Source organism: Ptiloglossa arizonensis, chromosome 9 (assembly GCF_051014685.1).
Source record: "Ptiloglossa arizonensis isolate GNS036 chromosome 9, iyPtiAriz1_principal, whole genome shotgun sequence".
Lineage (NCBI taxonomy): Eukaryota > Metazoa > Arthropoda > Insecta > Hymenoptera > Colletidae > Ptiloglossa > Ptiloglossa arizonensis.
The window spans coordinates 8,408,582-8,430,346 of record NC_135056.1 but is presented as its reverse complement, the minus strand read 5'-3'; the positions used below and the strand labels follow the sequence as shown (position 1 = coordinate 8,430,346).

The 21,765-nt window shown below is 34.8% G+C and overlaps 3 protein-coding genes across 5 annotated transcripts in view; 2 read left to right on the top strand and 1 right to left on the bottom strand.

The window, feature by feature from the left end:
- The first annotated feature begins 1,889 nt into the window (after positions 1 to 1,889).
- On the top strand, positions 1,890 to 4,137 carry LOC143150922 (damage-control phosphatase ARMT1). 2 transcript variants are annotated; one of them, XM_076319519.1, is made up of 7 exons: positions 1,890 to 1,995; positions 2,077 to 2,247; positions 2,443 to 2,548; positions 2,667 to 2,914; positions 2,993 to 3,178; positions 3,248 to 3,647; positions 3,725 to 4,137. In XM_076319519.1, exons 2-7 carry the CDS (start codon positions 2,159 to 2,161, stop codon positions 4,079 to 4,081), a joined length of 1,386 nt encoding a protein of 461 aa, XP_076175634.1. In that variant the 5' UTR covers positions 1,890 to 1,995; positions 2,077 to 2,158; the 3' UTR covers positions 4,082 to 4,137. The 2 variants fall into 2 exon arrangements, with proteins under 2 accessions (XP_076175634.1, XP_076175635.1); XM_076319520.1 differs by lacking the exons at positions 1,890 to 1,995; positions 2,443 to 2,548 and having other exon boundaries at positions 2,118 to 2,247.
- Positions 4,138 to 6,554: 2,417 nt separating this feature from the next.
- Positions 6,555 to 9,565, bottom strand: Sau (Golgi phosphoprotein 3 homolog sauron). Its single transcript, XM_076319703.1, has 4 exons — positions 8,913 to 9,565; positions 8,558 to 8,804; positions 8,299 to 8,474; positions 6,555 to 8,037 (listed from the first exon to the last, which is right to left on the bottom strand). Exons 1-4 carry the CDS (start codon positions 9,156 to 9,158, stop codon positions 7,789 to 7,791), a joined length of 918 nt encoding a protein of 305 aa, XP_076175818.1. The 5' UTR covers positions 9,159 to 9,565; the 3' UTR covers positions 6,555 to 7,788.
- Positions 9,566 to 16,740: 7,175 nt separating this feature from the next.
- The window catches only part of LOC143151272 (uncharacterized), an 80,664-nt gene continuing 75,639 nt past the window's right edge, over positions 16,741 to 21,765 (top strand). For both annotated transcript variants that reach the window (XM_076320248.1, XM_076320247.1), the window contains exon 1: positions 16,741 to 16,954. The gene's annotated coding sequence lies outside the window, so the exon portion shown is untranslated. The remainder of the gene's footprint in view (positions 16,955 to 21,765) is intronic.

Genomic DNA, 21,765 nt, shown 5'->3' with positions numbered 1-21,765 from the left:
TTCTTTTTGGAGTACGTAACATTCGTACGAAAGGAATGCATTTCGCAACGAGGGGATTTTAAAGTAACGGATAAATTTTGCAAAAAATTTGGGCTGTAAATTCAAATAATAGTATAAAGTTTATCGTGACACGGGGATCTCGTGTATGCAGTAATAATATAAATTGTATATAGGAGAATATAGAATGAAAAATATAATGAAATTTATAGTAATGCAATCCATCGTGACTCTCGGTTTGGAAGTGAAAAATCTAAAGGAAAATACTGATAATAAATAAATAAAAACTTTTGACATCGATGCAATGACAATTCTTAAAACTAACATCAGTTGCATTTGTTCCAACGAAAGTTTTCGAAAAAGAATTCAAAATTCGGTCTTATTGGAACGAAGCTAAGGCATGTACACGGTGTAGCGAAGTAAGTATAAAATTGATTTTACAATGATCGTTTGTGCGATTGTCTACGTTGGACTGTGGTATATCTGGTATAAGACAAAGTGTTCTTAAGACGCTCAAGTTTCAGATCGGGAGGATAGTCAACGCTGTAAGAAAATTAGTGATGCTTTTTACGAAGTTATACAACCCCTGGAGATGCTTCTAATAGTACTTGAAACACGAAAGCAACTCTCCTAGAGATGCTTCTTAATACCGAATTTAATAAAGTCTAAGACACCTGTAGTTGAATTATCGTTCTAGTTTGTTGTTCTCCGGAAGAAAGGTGGGGACAGATAAAAACCAGACTGAACGCAAGAAGACGAAATAATTCGAGCCCCTTGGTCGGTGGTTGTTACGGTATCAATTTCTACCTGTCTACTGAACTTCGACAAAACTGTTGGAACAACTGACGCTAATGCAACTTCGTAGGTCGTTACAGAAGAGCTTAAAATGTAGATTCACGTGTACGTGTTCTAAGAAGAAACATAGATAGGGATAAGGTCTTTGAAACGTAAATCTTGAAGAAATACTTGAAATCTTGAAAAAATACTTGTCACGAAAATTATATAATATAATCATTCGATGGATGGTGATCCATCAATTGATCGTTTCAAATTATTCACTTAATTTAATTTACTTATCTACGGGAAAAACCCATTAGTGTATACATTTAAACGTAAATGTTGTGGAAAGTATGATGCGGGTAGGAAAAAGAAATACAATATATTGATATAATGATGCTTGAAAATACTTAAAATATGGTACGAAACTAGGCATAACACTTTGTATAAGTAATTGGTTCCTAAAAATAGTAAGTGGAACGTTAAAAACATCAACTAACGTGTGATATAATTATTAGGATAATTATTAAAAGTTGTAGCCTATGTATAAAACTGTTAATAATTTTAAAAAGAAAAAATTAATCAGTTGTTGGTTTCTGAGATTCGTGGGTTACAAGATTAAGTTCGCATCAAACAGGCTCATAATAATTATTATAGATATTCATATAATCCCTCAGTTGGTATTACGCATATTTTAAAAATCTATGTTGCACCTTTTCGATAAGATATTTATATTTTGCCAGATCTGAAGTATGGTAAACAATGTCATTTGATTTTCCTTTCTCTCTATAATACATTACATAACTTTAGTTATAAAAATTAATCAAAATTAAACAGATCCGTATGTACTTCTTTATGAAAAAAAAGTTAAAGAGAAGAAAACATTATCTAATGTACATATAAATACATACACACAAGATGTATTCATACAAGAACATAGATAAAGGCAAAATTGCGTATCTATGAATCAATGTAACTTGAAGACTTGCTGTATAACTCGCGCCTTATTAATTTTGAATGAGAATTTTACGCGCCTTACTCACGCGCGAAATACAACTTACAACTGCTGACAGAGTTTGAGAACACGCACGCACGCGCACCGTACACATTACTATCAGTAACACCCCATTCACCCTCTGCTCGTCATAGACTTACTCTTGTGAAATATTCCAAAAAGAAAACAATACGATTATCAGAAATTAACGGAAAAAGATATATGTGGTAAGTAGCAAAACCTTCGTTCTGTTATATAAGCGAAACGGAAAACAAATATTAGATATTATCGTTACATATTCATTTCAGATATCGCTCTGTATGTATATGTAAATGATTGTGAGCAATGTGATGTAGTCTGGTTACAATAGCGAATTTGGATAGTGAGACCATGTCCGATAAATCAGATTCGATAGAAATCCTTAATTTACAGGATATAAGAACACCTTTTGGAGTGCCTTTAACAGGAATCTATAAACGGTAAATGGTTTCTATTGTTTCTGTTTAACCTAAAAGTCATGAATTAAATCCATATCAGTGAAATACTTATTACATTTAATAACACGATTAATAGCAGTTACGATATATTAATTTTAAGATCCATTATACTTCGATTTTTATGAATTAATATTTTTATAACAAAGTGTATAAATAATTATTTATATCTACTTATAGGAGTTTTGCTTACGTAACGCTTAAGGATAGATTACCAGTAATTTTAACTAAAATAATTGATACCCTTAGTCGCGACAAAGACAACATTGCACAGAAATATGGAGAGGTATAGTGTACACTTATAGTATATTATGTATTTCTTATGTCAAGCATTGATTTGTAACTTAATAATACAAAATATACAAAACATGTTAATCCGACATTAAAATTTTTTAACCGTTTAGGATGCTATAGAGGAAATTAAGCAAATGGTAGGATTTATTAGTAAATTAAAAAATGAAATAGTTACAAACAAAACATTAAAGCCTATAGAATTGCTACCTAATGTAACAGGTAATGATGCCGAAGAGTGGAATAAATTTTTAATAAAAAGGACTGACATAGAAGGTAGTACACCAACATGGTTTAATACATTATGGTTGTACTGCGAATGTTATATGTATCGAATACTTGCACAAGAATTTGCTCTCATGTATGTTTTAAAAAGTATTCAATAAACAGTAATAAGTATGTATTGAATTATTCAAACATGAATTATTTCTATTTTCAGGAAATATTTACACAACTATGATCCTTTTGAAAAACAGAAGCAGAATTCCTTTATTAAATCACTGGTTAGCCTGGAACTACTTTCTGTTTATACAATGAAACTTGTACAAAGAGCAGAGTCTTTATCAGATTTTGAAATCAAAGAAGAGCTATTTAAGTTTTTTCAGCTAAACCTTTGGGGCAATAAGTATGTTTAATTTTAAGTATTTCTTTACATGATTTTATTAACAAATTTACCAGTGTGTATTCTTTGTAGATGTGACTTGTCGCTAAGCGCAGGAGCAGAAGTTGCACAAAGTAGTAGTCCTATACAAATTATGAAGTCATTGCGTAAAGATATTCTTATAGATCACTCAAAATTTACTTGGCCTTTATTAAGTAAAAAAACAACTTCTACAAATATTATAGATATGATATGTGATAATACAGGATATGAACTGTTTACTGATTTATGCCTAGCAATATTTCTAATTGCTTGTAAATTTGCGGAAAAAATAAGATTTTATGTAAAACTTTATCCATGGTATGTCAGTGATGCAACAAAAAATGATTTTTATTGGACTTTAGATTACATGAACAAATCATCGAATAAAGACCTACAAGAATTTGCTAAACTGGCAAGTAATCACTTGAAGAATAATATATGGACTATTGAGGTATGATATATTCTATCACATATAATTTTAGAAAAATAATTATAATATCAAATTACTCTCAGGCTATATTTTTTTAGGAAGAATCCTATTGGACAGGACCTTACGACTTTGCAACCATGATAGAGCATGATAAAGTATTATATGCAAAATTATCAGAAGCTAAACTAGCAATATTTAAAGGTGATTTAAATTATAGAAAATTAGTAGGTGATATAAATTGGGAATATACAACAAAATTCAGTCCAGCATTGAGAGGCTTTCAACCAACACACATCCTTAGTTTAAGAACAGTAAAATCAGATGTTTGTACTGGTTTAGCATCTGGTGTGGCAGATGAACTATTTAAAACAGATGAAAATTGGATGACTACAGGGCAATATGGACTTATCCAATCAACTTTAGCTGAAACTTGTGAATGTTCTAATATATGTTAGAATACTAAAACTGAAAAAATATTGAAAATATTGAATATAAAGATACTTCAATATGTTGTTGCATGGTATTTTGTATTTCTACTATTTGTCTTTGTGCTGTATTTCAGATTGAATGTATTTAATGTACATAATTTACTGTACATATACATATAGCCTCATAATCAACAACTAAAGATATTACTTTTATAATTCAATTGTTATAATAGTTTATATACTTATAATTCAATGAATATGTAAACAGTTTCATTTCATGTATAATCTTGTAATGTAATTCAAATTATAAAAATGATAAGCTACTTTATATTAACTATTTCAGGAACATTTGATAGATATTTTTCACAAATTTCTATTAGTGTACATTTTCTATCTTTCAATGATATGTAATACAATATTTTTAGAACCAGAATTTTCTTACTGTAAATTATTTGCTTGAAATAGTTAGTTTAACTATGAATAAAAATACTGTACAGAGCTGCATACAAATGTAACATAAACTTTTTCAAATTTTTCTCTAAAAACCTAAACTTGTTTTATCTAAACCATAACTTATAAACTATTAATAAACATGTCCTAATTTAAATATTATTTCTTTCATGTATGATAATAGTAAGGATATTAATTAAAATTTCCTTTCTACAAATACATAAACTGGATTACAAATGTTTGGACACTTCTTTTATATCCTGTAACAAGCAATGGAAAATAATATTTTTATTTGTCATATTTTCATTGCATATCTTTATTAGCTATATTTTTCATATTATACGTTTAAGAATACCTAAATAATGAATTATACTTTTATTTCTTTGCATATGTGTTTTTCATATTAATATATAGTTTACAGATAATATTCACATTCTACTTCATACTATAAATTTGTATACATATACATTCTGCTTTTATACTAATTAAATTATACAAATGATTAAAGATAACGTTAATTCTTACATATAAAAACATGACAAAATCATAGAATTGTGAAATTTATATTCATTGTTAAAGTTAATTTGTACTAAAAAAACTTAGTTTCATACAATTCACATAATATAATTAAACTTTATATGCTTTATAATCTAGGTAAATATATGTGCACTAAAAGTAAATAAATAAGAATATTAAAAATATAATTTATTTAAAAAAATTGATTTATTGAACATCAATGTACCTAATAATTCTACATATATATAGAAAATGAATAAAATATGATATTTTTTTAATGGACAGTTGAGGTATATGCTTACATTTTATTACCATTTATGTGCTCATTTTTCCACATTATGATACAAAATCACCAAAGGAATCATAATAAGTAATACTCTCCAAAAATTTTATCATTGATTTTTTGTTTTAATGTATGTATATTTTCATAAACTTTAAATTAAAAAATATATTTAACAAAAATGTGCAAATTAGACATGAAATGAAAATCAAGCTTCAAACACTTCTTTCAATTAGTATTACATAATCCAAACATTTATATTTAGCACCTTCCTCGAAATTTAAGAGTTTTATAAAATTCTACCAAGTGGCAGTAGAGGTTTTAAAATCTTAAAAAACACCTCAGTGTCTCTAGGTCAAAAGATAATTTTTGTAATTGAAATAAATTCCAATTTATGGAAGCATTATTTACTATTTGTAGCATCGTAATAATAAATTCTAAAATGCTAATTTAATATACATAACAGGCTTGTCCAGCAAGCAGTTTCTTAGGACAGTTTTCTTCATACTATTATTTTTTATAAGCAAACTTTTCAATAATGTGCAAGTATAAAATTATCATGTTTATTAATTATTTGTCATATTACAAGAAATTTAACAATAGCAGACGCTTTTTAAACTTCTTCTGGTAAATCTTTATATTACTATAGGTGTAGTATAATACTACTTCAGTATTGATGTGAATGTAACGAAATAACAATATAATAGCTATAATACTAAGGCAGCAATAGTAAGGGACTTCAGAATACCTATTTCTTTATCTTTTGTTTATTATTTTCAAGTTATATATAGACAAAAATAAATTTATGTACCATTTTCTGATACACAAAAATTTAAGAACAAAAAATAATTTTATACATTATACAAACTTACATATGGATTCCCTCAACACTATGAGTAATAGACTAACTAAAATATCTTCATGTTATTAGACATAAAAATTCTATATGATAAATACAAGATGTCCCAAGAAATATATAATCGCATAAAAATATTTAAGATTAAATGTTATTTTAAATTAAGAAATACTATACTAATAGGTTAATTAAATTAATAGTAAAAATTATATTTCTAAAAGTATAGGATTCAATTAATAATATATTGAATAAAAAAGATACACATATATCTAGAATTTTTCGTTCGTTTTCAATTTGGACATTAAAAATTCATCATTGAAATTGAAGAAATTGACCAAAATCTACATTTGAATCAATACAATTAAACCAATTAAAATAAATATGATTAATTCTAAAATCAATTCGTAAGTCGCTCAAATTCTGATTTTATTATTTTAAAATGTATTTCACAGTAACATATTAGATTGTTTAATCATCTATTTGAAAATAATAAAGTCGATTTATTTGACGTGACTATAAAGACTAAGAAAGAAGATTAAATATTTCTTGATCACCCTATATGTACTTGAGAATTTAACAAAAAAGAAAAGAAATATATTACTGACATTTACTTACACTTTTCATTATATTAAACGAGGAATAATAATTAATCTTGAATACTCCATTTCCATTTTTCACGGCGTCTGACTTTGTTATTTTTATAAAGTATTTCATTATTTATAACAGTCAAATCCCAAGTTTGCATTTTTACTACTTACACATCACATCATACAATGTTAATAATAGTGACATATACGGGATAAATTAGTAACAGAATGTATCGAAAACGTATCTACACATCGCGAATAATTAAAAACATAACGACTTCGATTAACGCATGAAAATATTCCCGCGTTACACTTGGCCATAGATCATAACATTACATTGAGAGATTTAAACATGTGATAAAAATGATGTTCAGAAAATAATTACATTTTCGACATCTGAGTACTTTACTGCCACCTAGTGAAGCTATACATATAACATTTCCATAGAAAGTAGTTTTGGAAGTAAACCTAGTATAATCCAGTTTGGTATAAAGGGGACACCTAAAGAAATAGTAAAAATTCATCGACATTGTCACAACTGTGCAAAGAATTACTTTCATTGCTTACACATTCAGACACCAGCAGGAATGTGGCACTTAATACGACATGAAATGTCTGCCACATAAATACCATGTCTATAAACATATTTGCAGTCCATGTGCAGACACAATAGATACTGAGAAGTTATGGGACAAAACTCAGCACAGTGCAATCTTTCATTCCTTAACTGACATGGCACTACCCCACACGCAAAGTACTCATTCACACTTTAAATTTTGTTCTTTTTTTTGTAATATTTAAATATGAATATTTATAATTCAGCTATCAAATGTATTAAATAACAATAATGGAAATTACTAATATTCTAAGTCTGCTTTACACAGTTGGGTTCAAGGTATTTGGTCTGAATTGTATGATCGTTAATAATGATTGTAGCTACTCCATTTCAGATTGCAACTAAAATTCATGCAAAAATTGATAGTCCCAAGTATTCACGCTAGTACCCAGTATTTGCTTTATACACTTGTAGTTTATAAAAGGACTGTTACTTAGTGAATGCTGCAAATACGGCCCAAAGAACTGGATTGGCATTAGGTTTAGCAGCTTCTGCTTCGAAGTCAAGATCTAGTAATGTTCGTACCCGTCGCATTGCTACTTCATAATCGTCGTCAGAAAGTGGTGCAAATGCATTTTCTAATACATCAGCTGCATGAGCTAAAATGACTAAAGCTAATGTTCGCCTATCCATGCGACCAGCGTCATTGACCCAGCGATTTAACACAGCTTCCTGAATCTGTAAATTGTAAAACATTACATTTCTTAAACTTATGTAACACAATATTACAGTATTATAATTTTAAAAACAAAGGGTGTTAAGAAACAGAGTCATAATAAATGGTACAATTAAAATCTAGAAACCTACGGAACTAAACAATCTAATCACATTCCACGCATCCACACGCATGCGTATAAAATGTGATAAGGTATTATTTCCACATATTGGAACACATTGGATACACGTAAGGCATAATATAATGGTACATAAATAATATACCTTTCTTACAAGACGAGTTTTGGCAAGGTTATCAGTAAGAGGATGAGTCGTCATATCAAAGAGTAAGAAATTCTGTTTTTCTGTTGTTAAAACTCCCTTCTCAACAAGATTCTTTGCTAATCTTTCTCTAACATTTTTTAGTTGATATCTTAATTTGAGTGGGTTCCAGGTTTCTCCTAAACAAATTTAAAAGAACATTCAAAATTGACTCTGAACAGCAACATAGGTACGTTTGCAAACTATAAAAACATAAACTCACCACTGAGATATTCAATCCAGCTAGGAACAGTTTCGGGTGGATCGGTTTCTTTTAAATGTTTAAGAGCTTCGTCTAACAAAACATCCCCCGTAGGTGCATCGTTTTTCAATAAAAGTTTCCTCACCAATAATCCCTTTTTACGCATACCGGCCTTTTCCAATTCTACTCGACCACGAAATCCAAGTTCTGCCAAGATACAACCACGTAACCCAGAACTTATGCAGTCGTTCCAAAATGAAGTATAACCCTGCAAAAGATCGCACGCATCGGAAACCAAATATAAGCCAGTCGTACATCCAACAAGGTATGACATTAAAGAAATCCAACAGAAAGGAAGGCAATGACATTAACAAACCTCTTTATCCTTCAGGCCAAGCAATAGAACTTCCTCCATGAGTGTTAATCGTGTTTCTTTATCGGAATCGTCATCGATCGTGGGATTTGAATTTTGATCTTTCTGTATGCAAGAATCTGTGTCCATACCATGGCCCGACAGTTTGTCATTGTGACCGACATCGTTCGAGCCATCCTGGCCTAGACTACTGCTACTACTGCTATTAACAACACGTCGTCGTTGTACCAATCCGTCAGTGCGATTCATCGTTTGACGAAGCTGGGCTTCTTTTGCGATTACGTCTGTGTCAGATACGCCACCGTGTCGCCTTCACTCCCGTTGATTAGACGTGTAGTCAACCGCAGTTAAAGCAAGCTGGCGGCATGTATCGAACAATACACACTATATTGTTGACGTTTTGACCGATACGACATATCTTTCCAAGATGGCTAGTCCCTACGGACGTCTCTATTTTGTTCCACCAGTAATGTCCACTTTTATTGGCCTCGTGCTATACGCGATTAAGAAAAGGTCCTGATACGTTGTGCGTAACACTACCGTCTCAATGTAGTTCGCTGTTTCGGCGATGCATTTACTTCGGCGCTAATGTTTTCGAGAAGAAATCTACCGCAGTTTAATCGAGGTCTTCTCGATACTCATCGAGCCTGAAACGCGAATCGCGCACCCCGTGTTACGATTGTTTAGATGGCTCACCCGACTTAAAAGAACGATCGCACTCTCTCCGTCGGTAAGGTATCTGCGATCGTTGCGCCAGATTCGCGTATAATTCGCGCGAACGTTTCAAAAACTCGCGAGAACCGTGATCACGTTCGCGATACTTGCTCGTTCTGTGCTCGTGAGTAGAACCGAATGCCTCGAATATTATTCGCGCTTGCTTCTCTTACTTACGATCTATCAGTGTAGACATCATTGAACACCCAAAAGTGGATTCTTTTTCCAGTTAATACCATTTGTGAGACTGAACACTTTGAATCACTTGAACAATCTTCATGGATCGACACGAACTGAGTAATCTTAATCGCGTTCTCGTTGAATGGAGATTGTAAATTCGAGATGCGAATCGGTAAGTGAACAAACACCTACTACCGATACCATTGATTTGAAATCGATAAATAAATTTCAGCGACGAATAATAAAACGTAAATATTTTCAGAGAAACTTTGAGCCAAAATATTTACCATCGCTGTTAAGAATCGATTTCGTTCAACTCCGTTAAAGGAACAGACCTTCTTTCCCAGAGCAATGAATGTGAGTAATACAATCTAAACTGTCCTCTTAAAATGTTTGCCTCTTTTACTTTCGTACAAATGTATTACGTATCATCGAACAATTTTGGGACGTGTCTAAAACGAGTTACTTATAACTCTTGTCGCGCTGCAAGGAAATAGATGAAACGATAACAAGCAATGGTAATACGACCAACGTGTACGTATACAGTTAACGATCCAGATTCTAGCTAAAATCAAATACGTTGCGGTTACGAACGTACAATAGCACCCTATTTTTAACGCTACCGTATATTTTACAATGGACACGAGTGCAATTACTCGACTGGTAGCATTCAGAGACCGCTCTATTTCATCCGATAACTTTGCACATTAAGTATCCACTAAAACCGACCGGTTCGTATTGAAGAGAACGCGATGGAAGACAAATCCGCTCGAGGCATTTGCCAAATAACGGAATGATGTAACCCGGATAAGATGAGCATCTATTCACATTGTAATCAATGTAATAACCGTGCTAACCGGCTTTATCAGATCATAACATTTGCGTCTCCCGCGGTTAATTACATCGAAAGAGGAAGAATTCACGCGATGCAAAACGCTAATGTCTGAATGAGAAACTTGCACACTTTGCCGGCCGTAATTATAAATTATAATCTAACATCATTCCACAATCGCGTTCTCGCCGGTTTTCTAGCGGCGAGCGGCCGTGCCGTAGTAGTACATCACCGTTTTATCGGGCACGGGTTTCTTTTCGCCGTGGTGTACACGGTGAAAACTATAGTCAACCGATGTCGCCGATAACGCTCCCGCGCGATGATAGCGCGGCGAACATTCACGGGAGATATCAGTTTTATACGGTACGCGAAATATTCGAAGAGGGAATCTCTGCGTCCATCATACGGACATTGGCGAGCATCTCGGCGCGTAGCGCTATCACTGGCTTGTTTCGATAAAGGACTCGCGAGAGAGCTGGGTACACACGGTCTCGCGATTAGGGAACAATTTTTTCCCTTCTTTCGAATCAACAACCACCTATCAAACAAGCTACTTTTATTCAAAAAATTTGAATCAGTTACGACTCGTACTGTTTCGAATGATCTTTGGAATAAACGTACCAATGTACGACTTATGAAACACAAGATAGTTAATTATATTTGAGAGAAACATTATTTTTGAGAGAAATAGTAAGAACGAAAGGAATAATATTAAATAAAAGGTAATTGGAAAATGCAATGATATCAAAGGTAGATAGGATATGGATTGTATTGATTGAACAAGCTACTTTTATTCAAAAAATTAAAATTAGTTAGACTCGTGCCCGTTTCGAATGATCTTTGGAATAAACGTACCAATGTACAACTTATGAAACACAAGATAGTTAGTTATATTTGAGGGAAACATTATTTTTGAGAGAAACAGTAAGAGAAAAAGGAATAATATTAAATAAAATGTAATTGGAAAATGCAATGATGTCAAAGGTAGATAGGATATGGATTGTATTGATTGAACAAGCTACTTTTATTCAAAAAATTAAAATTAGTTACGACTTGTGGGTTTCGATCTTTGAAATGAACGTACCAATGTATAACTTATGAAACACTAAATAGTTAATATTTTTGAGAGAAACAGTAAGAGAAAAAGCAATAATATTATATAAAATGTAATTGGAAAATGTAATAATGTCGAAGATAGATACGATATGGGTTATATCGTTTAAGGGATGCATAAGAAATGATAATAATATGTGTGCAATGTGTTTCGGATACATGGACTGATTATTATTTAGACAGACATTATTTAGAAGTGAATAAATTGCAAGATTTGCTCTATTAAACGATATGTAAAAAAGAAGAAAGGTTAAAAGATAATAGGTTTAATGGAGAACAATAATTGCTCTAATTACGTTTATTATCTTCATATATCATGATAACGGTAATTACACGTATTATTGAAATTACCATTTGGTAATTATTTGTGTCTATTAAGGCTATCTACTTTTCGGTACTATTTCTTCTTTTTTCTTATAAATCGGTATATCGTTTAATAGAACGAATCTTGCAAATCAAATTTTGTTTCTCTTTCTCTCTAAGTAATTGTATATCTGTGTGCTCGAATTTCATTGCACACATATTATTTCTTACATATCATTTAATCGATATAATCCGTGCTACATTTATCTTCAACATCATTCCATTTCCTAACTTTTTATTCAATAGTATTATTTCTGCTCCTATTATATCTCTCAAAAATGTTTATTATTTCATACGTTACAAATTACACAAAGTTATATTCATTCGTCGAAATATTAATAAAAATTGCTCGTTTAAGACCGATACACCGCCTGTAGTCTAAAATATCGACAAATCTATTGCTTAGTATTTTTTATCATTCACGATTGAACGCAAAACTTGAAGAACCACCGATAAACACGGTACAATGACTCACCGTATGCATTCTCCCGGTACAAGTTCTGTTGCTTATTTATTTACAATGGCTCAATAAGATCGTGTTCTCGTTGTGGGCACTGCGATCGGGAACGTGAATGTCGTACAGAGTACACGCAGCTTGCAAGTTTCGCGGGGGGTAAAAATGGCCGAAGTTCTGGAGGCGGCGCGGAGACGTTCGGCACCCCTTGGTCATGTAAACTTCCACACGGAGTACGCCAGTAACGATCGATTTTTATTGCTCGCGAACAATGGAGAGAAACGAAAATTACAGTCTCGACACGGCTCGCCTCGTCGTTCCGGGGCGAAACATTAAGTTTTACAGTTGAACCGCGCACGTGTCCTCGAAAGTACCAATAAAGTGATACGTGTGTTCACCGTGCCCGATATACGCTGCGTTACCAGTTGATGCGTGACACTTCGAAAGCGTGACGTTTTGCAAAACGAGCGTCATCGGGGCATATCTCGAAACGTTCGCGTACAACGCTCGATTACACCGGAAATTCGCGCGTTTGTTTACCTCGATCGTTATTGAAAGTGTATACCGCGGATCCGTTATTCGCGCTAATAGAAAGATGCGACGATTCGGATGAGAGAACGTCTGCACAATGGAACACTTCTCTCACATAGATCATTCCGCATTCGTTGTAAAAATTGCATAAATATTAATAGGAGAAATTAAGATACGGCGGGGGGTGCAACGAAATATATACATACAATGTATAAAACTACGCAAGTAACGCGTGTAAAGAAACGTTTTTGTAGAGGAATTTAAAATTCTTATTTTAGAGTCTCTTTTCGACGACACGAACGCCTACGAGACTTATAACGGGGTCATATTCTAAATACTGGTATTCATACTTTCTCGATATCTGTATTAAGTCTTCTTAATTTCACGATACTTTTTGATCTCTACAATTTGAAATATTTGCTCGACACTGGCAACGTTTATTTCTAAAATAATTTGCAACTTCTTCGATGCTCATTTACATCAACCCTCTTATTTCGATCCAACGAAGCGATTAGAAATTATAAAACGTACAGGAGCATGGAATTAAATATTTGCTCGACACTGGCAACGTTTATTTCTGAAATAATTTGTAACTTCTTCGATGCCCATTCACATCTGGCCTCTTATTTCGATCCAGCGAAGTAATTAGAAATTATAAAACGTACAGGAGCATGGAATTAAATTTAATTAATAATATAATTGCGGCGGCAACCTAGTTATACTTGAACATATTTTAACGAGTCGTAACCAAAACTTTATTACTTGTTAAGTTCAATTCGTTATTCCGTACGCATTGTAATTTTTCATTAATCTCTTTCGATCGAAGTAACACGCCAAATGTAACGAAGTGGTCGTAAATTATTTTACGATTCTCTTTTTCCAAGTTCACTTCGCGCTTTCTGCTCCCAATATGATTTCGCCATGGCTGTACCCTGAAAACGAAGAGCTGGCGAACATTTTGTATTCAAGCGAGGTGAGAGTAATCAGTGTTTTATCGGGGTTAATGACATTGCGGTCGATCACCAAGCGTCGTTGCGTACACCGATATTGAGCTTAATGACCGTTTCCCGGCGCTCAATGTCAACTGTTCAATGTCGGTGCCTACATTTGCATGAACCATGGGTGGGAAAGCACTGGCGCGATAACATACAAATCTAACAATAACTTATTCATCAAAAGAACAACGTCTTCTATCCGTTTGGTTGAAATATGTGGAACAACGGTGTGTAAAACACAAGTTCCTTTCAATTCAATAGTTTCACGTTCAAACGGGATCAGTAATTAGTTAACCCTTTACGTTAAAATTCATGACGATAAATTGTCACGTAGGTTGTTATAGAATATTATTGTAGAAAGAGAAATACTTTAAGAATATATAAATTGCATTGCCTTTCAAGTTGGCAATGAGAACATTCAGTATACAGAATTTCGAATGAAAATTTAATATGCGATTTATGCAAATATACTTTTAAAAAGAAATTTTTCTAAATTACAAGTCAAATTTTCTCTTATGCATCTGTGCGTTGAATGCTCTTTTAATCAATTCTTAGGATATTGAAACGTGATACCGATGAAAGTATTATACTATGAAAAACGTTGAAGAGAAGGAACAGTATAGTAATATTCTTCTCGTATACACTGCGTATAAGCTGAAAATAAAATGCACATATAGACACAGTCGTTTACGAGTAAATAATGGCGAATGTTGCCAACAGGAGATTTTTTTACTTTACCGAGGATTTAAGAAATGATCGACCAAGGATCGCGTTCCAACGAATAAAATTCTTTCGAGTAAGTAACAACATTTCGTCGAGCCTCCGTTATGATAAATTCAAACGTCACGCGTTTGATACGGTAAATTAAATATTCAAATGTCAGATGTTCCCCCCCCCCCCCCCCCCGATAGTCTTTCTCCGTACAACGTTAAGAAATATTTCCCCTTTCCAAGCGTTCAATGTCAATTCCACGCCTATACGACACGACTGCATAACTTTAATCTGTACAAAGCGGTATAAATAGATAAAGAAACAAGGATGATCGAGTGACAGCAACACTTTAGATCATGATGCGTGACGGGAAGCGTAGCTAGAAGAAGTACCATGACTGTGACGGGAACCCATCTATCAGAGAGAACTAAATCAGTTTCTTTACAATCCTCGACGAGAACAAACATCTACCATACACTCTTTTATCGTCTTTCAATGTAAACCTCTAAAATGTAATTAAACGTTGTCCCAGCACGGGAAAATTTACATTCGTAATAAAACGAGTTTAAACACAGCTACCAAGTGAGGCTACCCCGATGAACAGGCATTTGCACGAAAGAAACAGAGTAAACTTTAAACACCGTAGTCTCGTTCGAAGTAATGAAAAAAAAAAAAAGAAAAATACCGATGCAATACGAGCAAAGAACTTGCCCAAGACGTATCCGAACGTCGATAAAACCGCGATCGATATTAACCACCTGATTAAACATCTCGGTTCGCGCGATCCGGCGAATTAAAGAAAAGATTTTTATCATAGCCTATCGGAATACGTTCTACGATAAACGACACTACTTACACGTAATCGAATGAAAAATTATACGAAAAGGAAACACATTTGCTCGATACACGCGGACAAAATTAATCGAGGAACGATAAGAGTCGAATTCCTCTATCTCGTGCAAGAGGAATGCACAACGAGTAAATAGGTTTCACCGATGATCGTTAGAAGACTAGAAGAGACTATTTCCAACTAAAAATTATACGAAGAGAGAAAATATTTGCTCGATACATTATCGATGTAAAAACAATGAAAGACGAAAACACGTGGACAAAATTAATCGACAAACGATAAGAGCCAAATTCCTCTATCTCGTGCAAGAGGAATGCACAACGAGTAAATAGGTTTCACCGATGATCGTTAGAAGACTACAAGAGACTATTTCCAACTAAAAATCATACGAAAAAAGAACACACTTGCTCGATACATTATCGGTGTAAAAACAATGAAAGACGAAAACACGTGGACAAAATTAATCGACAAACGATAAGAGCCAAATTCCTCTATCTCGTGCAGGAGGAATGCACGAGTAAATCGGTTTCACCGATGATCGTCAAAGGACTGCAAAAGATTATTTGCATGCTTATATAATCCAACCAAAAATTATACGAAAAGAGAACACATTTGCTCGATACATTATCGGTGTAAAAACAATGAAAGACGAAAACACGTGGACAAAATTAATCGACAAACGATAAGAGGCAAATTCCTCTATCTCGTGCAGGAGGAATGCACAACGAGTAAATCGGTTTCACCGATGATCGTTAGAAGACTACAAGAGACTATTTCCAACTAAAAATCATACGAAAAAAGAACACACTTGCTCGATACATTATCAGTGTAAAAACAATGATAGACGAAAACACGTGGACAAAATTAATCGACAAACGATAAGAGCCAAATTCCTCTATCTCGTGCAAGAGGAATGCACAACGAGTAAATCGATTTCACCGATAATTGCCAAAAGACTGTAAGCGACGTTACTATTTACATAGACGGAGAGAGTTTCATCTGGGAGAGGGAGAGAAAGAGAAAGAGAAGGTAGGAATCGAGGCTGTCGGTGAAGGCGCAACGAGTGGCACGTTCAGTCGTCCGGACCCGCTCGGTCGGTCTAAACAGACGGTACCTGATCGTACTCTCCGCGATCATCGTGGCTCTGTCGGGTCTTCGATCGTGTAACATTCATCTTAATTGTGCATTTCTCACCGGATCGAAACCGCATCACCGTGAGGATATCCCACCAGAAACAAAACCGAGGATGATTCAGTGGGACCACTGTTAAATGCGCCGATTTTTCACGAGGACAGTTATCAGGTGAGTTAGAAGAATTCGTTACTCTTATCGAGGTAACAAGTTTTTAACGCGAATTCCCGCGATAACGCGCCACATTGTGCCGAATTATCGCGAACTCGTTTTTCTTGTGCATTTCGATCGATTCGCGAAATATTGTTTACGTTTCTTTTCTCGACTGCCATGTGTCCCTGATAACGATAAGACCATTCAGCAGGGATTGAAACAGCTGAGGAAATATTTTGCGGTTCGTGCGTTACACAATCGCGGGACCAGATAAAAATTGAACGAATTCGCTGGCGGATCGTTTAAACCGGAAACTTTATTGCCTCCTCGTTTAAAAACTCGTGCGGTATCGTTCGCATAATTGCGCCGGATAGCTATCGGTACTGGTCCTGTTTCAACCTGTTTGTTTTTACATTGTACTCGCCCCGAAGATTCTAGTTATGGATATCTCTTTAGTTCTTTGGTCAATGTTCGAAACTTTTGTTTTTCGTTTTTAAGTATATGTATATTTATGTATTTATATATTTATAGTCGGATTCGTTAGCAGTGATCACAGTCGACTTGTTCTAGTTTCGTTACAGCCGTTTGGTTGTAGGATTGACAATTTCAATTATGGTGTGTAATTTACGGTTGTTACTTAGAGAATTTATTATATTTAATAGATCTTCGATTTACGAGGTAAACTCGAGTTGGTGACTTTTTGACAATTTTGATAAGTTATTCGAATATTTCCCGAAGAGTATTAATGCGTACAGTGGTAATTGATAGTATAGTAGAAAATAGGGTCATTCCACGTGTAAGAGTAAATCGAAAATGTCAAATGAAATTTTAGAAGTACGCGTGTCGAATGGATCTCGTTACACGTTCGTATACTGTATACTTTAAAAGTAGTAATTCAAAAGTAAAACCTTGCTCCACAAACTGCTACACTGAAAACATTTTTGTTCCCCCTGTACAAGGACGAATGTTCAAGAGCGAGTGCATTTTTTGAATCAAGTTCGCGCGTGTTTTCGAAATCGATCGCCTCGAAACAAAATTTCGCACGACAAAGTTTCATTCCACGTTTCCAATTTATATATTTAGATGACGAATCGCTGCCTCTTCCGTTACACTTTGAAATCTTAAACATTCCGTATAATCCGAACACTGAGATTTTACGTCATAAATTACGTTTCTCTGCTCTAATTACCAACGATTAAATTACACCTTTCCGACATTCTACGTACCAGGAGAAAACGAGTAATCACACCATTATATTCGTCAGCTATCGGTAATTTGTTCCTACGGTTTATCGAGAGTTTGTTTCGCGTAATTGTTCGCATGTATATCGAAACGAATTAAAAATCGTGATCGAAATTCATAGTTACATAGCCGCGTATCGATTTGACTCGTGCGACGAATATTGTTGCTTCACGCACGTGTTAAACTCTCATAGGAATTTCATTCTCCCGCTCGGGCTCTGTGAATCGCCGCAGAGTTCCCTCATCCTTGCGCTGAGGCTGGATCTCACAAAAGGGAAACCATGGGAAGAACCGCGTAATCATATTATTCATAATTAACGAGAACGCTTTACGACGGCTCGTCAAAACCATTTTAACGATGTGAACAATCTATTACCACGGATTCGAATTCGGTGATGCCAGCCTCGTAGTTACGATCCACACTCGGTTGATATTCAGGAAGTTTGCTTAGCCGTGTTTTACGTATCCGAAGATAAGCTCGAAACTCGTAACAGTGGAAACAATTTGCATGATAAGCCATTTCTAGGGTATAGTAAACAATTACTTGCATCTTGAAGTTTGTTCGCGATGCACGAATGCTGGAAAATTGCGTAAGGAATCGATGAGAATTTACGACGAACTTACAGCGATACCGAATTTATATATCTGTTTTTTCAGTAACAACGAATAGTTTTGCATTGTTTCAAATATTTTTGAAAACACGTTTGCGATATTAACGTCTATTTAGGAATTCAATTCTATAGGTTTTAAGCACAGTGTAAAGCTACGTGAACCACAATTTCTTCGAATTAAATATTTTCCTTATACTCTATCGACGTTCGTTATTTTTACAAGAGAACCGAGCTTCCAAACGAAGATTCGTATTGTCTGGTAAAAATATTGATGTAAAAAAGTGTGTCGTCGAGGTAGAGACGCCAGACGTCTTTATAAAAGTGCATTCTGATCTCATCGTTATGACTAATTCTTCGTCGCAACAAATACGGGATTATACTTGTTCCAAAGGCGGATAAATTTAGAACAGTTTTACACAACGACATTGAATGTGAATTGAGGTGACTTAATTGCACCTTGACTGGCAGTATTTCCGAAATGTATAAATAAACCTTCAGCTTTCTCTTCTTCTGTTCTCCTGTAGCGAATAATGTCAGAATTGAATCCCACAACGATGTAAAAAAGTGACGATAAAAATGGCAAGTGTAATTACACGATTCACAGTCGTAAAAGTGACAAAGTGAAGGAACACCGAGCAGCTATGAAATGATTTATAACCACGTGTTGCGCGTCTTACGAGAAATACTAGTATACTGGAACAGTTTACACCGATGCAACTTGTTTCGAAAATTCTTGCAAAGAATATAGGAAACGTTTTGTACCTGTTTTGCGAAACTAGTGACTCAATCTCCATTTCAATTCTTGACAATATGGATGCTTTTACCGGACGATCGTGCCGCTCAGCATTTACATAGACAAAAGTTTCTTGTGTTCCTATAAAAGAACCTCGTCACTGTACACTTTTCGCGAGGCACACCTCGGAAATCGTCTGCAATCACCAACACGTGTTACAAAGGAATATTTATAGATTTTCGCGAATCGAATTAATATTTAAGCAACAAACATTTTCAATTAGCAACGTACGCATACGTGAAACAAGTTTCTGTTGGATTCGTAACAGAAGTGCGAACCACCGCACTCGGCAAGACATTCCACTTTAATTGGCGAACGCAGATTATTTTACACTCCATAAATCAATGCAATCTTCTTACACCGGAAAGGTTATAATTACCGTTGCGGAATCAATAACGAATAAATTTACCCGACGATAAAGTAATTAAACAACTTGTTAAAAAAAGAAGAAAAAAAAGAAAACGATACAAAACCGCGAATCTATTGTATCTACATCTACGAGTAGGTGTTTCGTCGGTTGAACGTATCGTTGTTAATACGAGGCGATTTTCAAGGATATAGACGCACGAGAATGGATGGGGTCGGCGTAAAAAATGGCGTAAGTACTGTATGCGCCATCGACGATGCACCTTACGCACAACGCACTTATACGTAATTCATCGAGAATAATTTACCATTTACCAAGTTACCAGAAAGCTATCAAGATCGCAGCAAACGAGCGAGATGTAATTATAAGGAATTTAATCAACTAGCCGGAGAGAGAATTGATGAGCGCGGCGCGGGCAATTCGTCTTAGTCAGCGAGTCATGGAGGTTCATAAATTGATTCGTCCACGTGAAATTATTCGAAGGACCGTGGTGCAGCTACTGTTAAAGCAGTCCCTCTTTTTTTTACCAGCCACCGGCGCTCTCTACGAAGGGGAGAGACTGTAAATCCATAGTGTTACATTCCTAAGATGATTCAGGTGTGCCTCGCGGTTCCCCGTGGTTCGTCGCCGAGTCACATCTCGATAGAAGTCGATGGTTCAGCTTGTTAACGAGTCCTCACCGAGCCCGTTTGTTTCTTAATATTTCGTCGAGTTCTCGCAGCTTTTCGCCTTTAGCGCTCGTCCGCGATACGTACGATTTCCTCGGGTTGTTAGCGATTTCGTGTGACTTCGTATTAGGTCATTTTGTACGTTTCGACGTGTTTAACTATACCAGCCTCTGGCACGAGGTATTGGCACACATACGCGCGGTCTTGACGCTTCGAAGGCAAAGTGTTCGTCACTTTTTTATATTTAGTCTTTCGCTAATCGTCGACGCCCAGTTCGAGCAAGATGTTTCTTTCGCGAGAGTTACTTCTCGCTTAGAAATATAACGAACGCGGAGAAAACTGTTCCAAGGTACGCTTCGCTTTTCGAATCAGAGAAAGGAGAACGTGCTACGTAGGTTGTTGCAAGTGACGATAACACGATGGTATGTATCCGAAGCTGAGATAACATTTCGATGTACGAAAACTCTCTAGAAACTTAGATACCTGTATCGAAGACTGATTTTGAAAATACATCGATAGATTTCTACAAGAGGAGCACCGATTGGTGGATTTAACAATAGAGAAAAATTATACGAGATGATGATCACCCTGTGGATGATTAATATATTTTATATCTGTGTGCATATTTTCCTCGAGTACAATTTACTCGAATAAAGTAAATAATACACTCCGAGGTGAGGTCAATAATGAATCGAGTCGGTCGAAATTATTCGTCGAATTCTCCTGTATTCGAACACTCGAATAGTCTCGAAAGCACTCCAACTTAATATCAACGTCATCGAATAAAAAGTAGAAAAATTGAATAAAAATGAACGAAACGCGAGAATCGAATCGAAATGTATCAAGTTCGAGTTTATTTCGAGGATCTTCGCAGAGTTTCGTTCTCGGTAATAGCGAGTCTCGATATCGAAACCGGTAACAGGAAATTGGTAACGAAGATGAAAGTCGAGCGAGTAACTTGATTGCTCTCGGTTTTGTAATACAGATCGACGCGATAGGTCGAACGAATTAAACTCGGCTCAAGATTCGTGAAAAAAAATTGCTCCAAAACGATACCGAGAACCTTTTTTTTTTCCCCCTCCGGTACAGCACCGTATTATTACGTCATTTATGTATCGACATCTTATCGCCATCCTTGTTACGTTACCC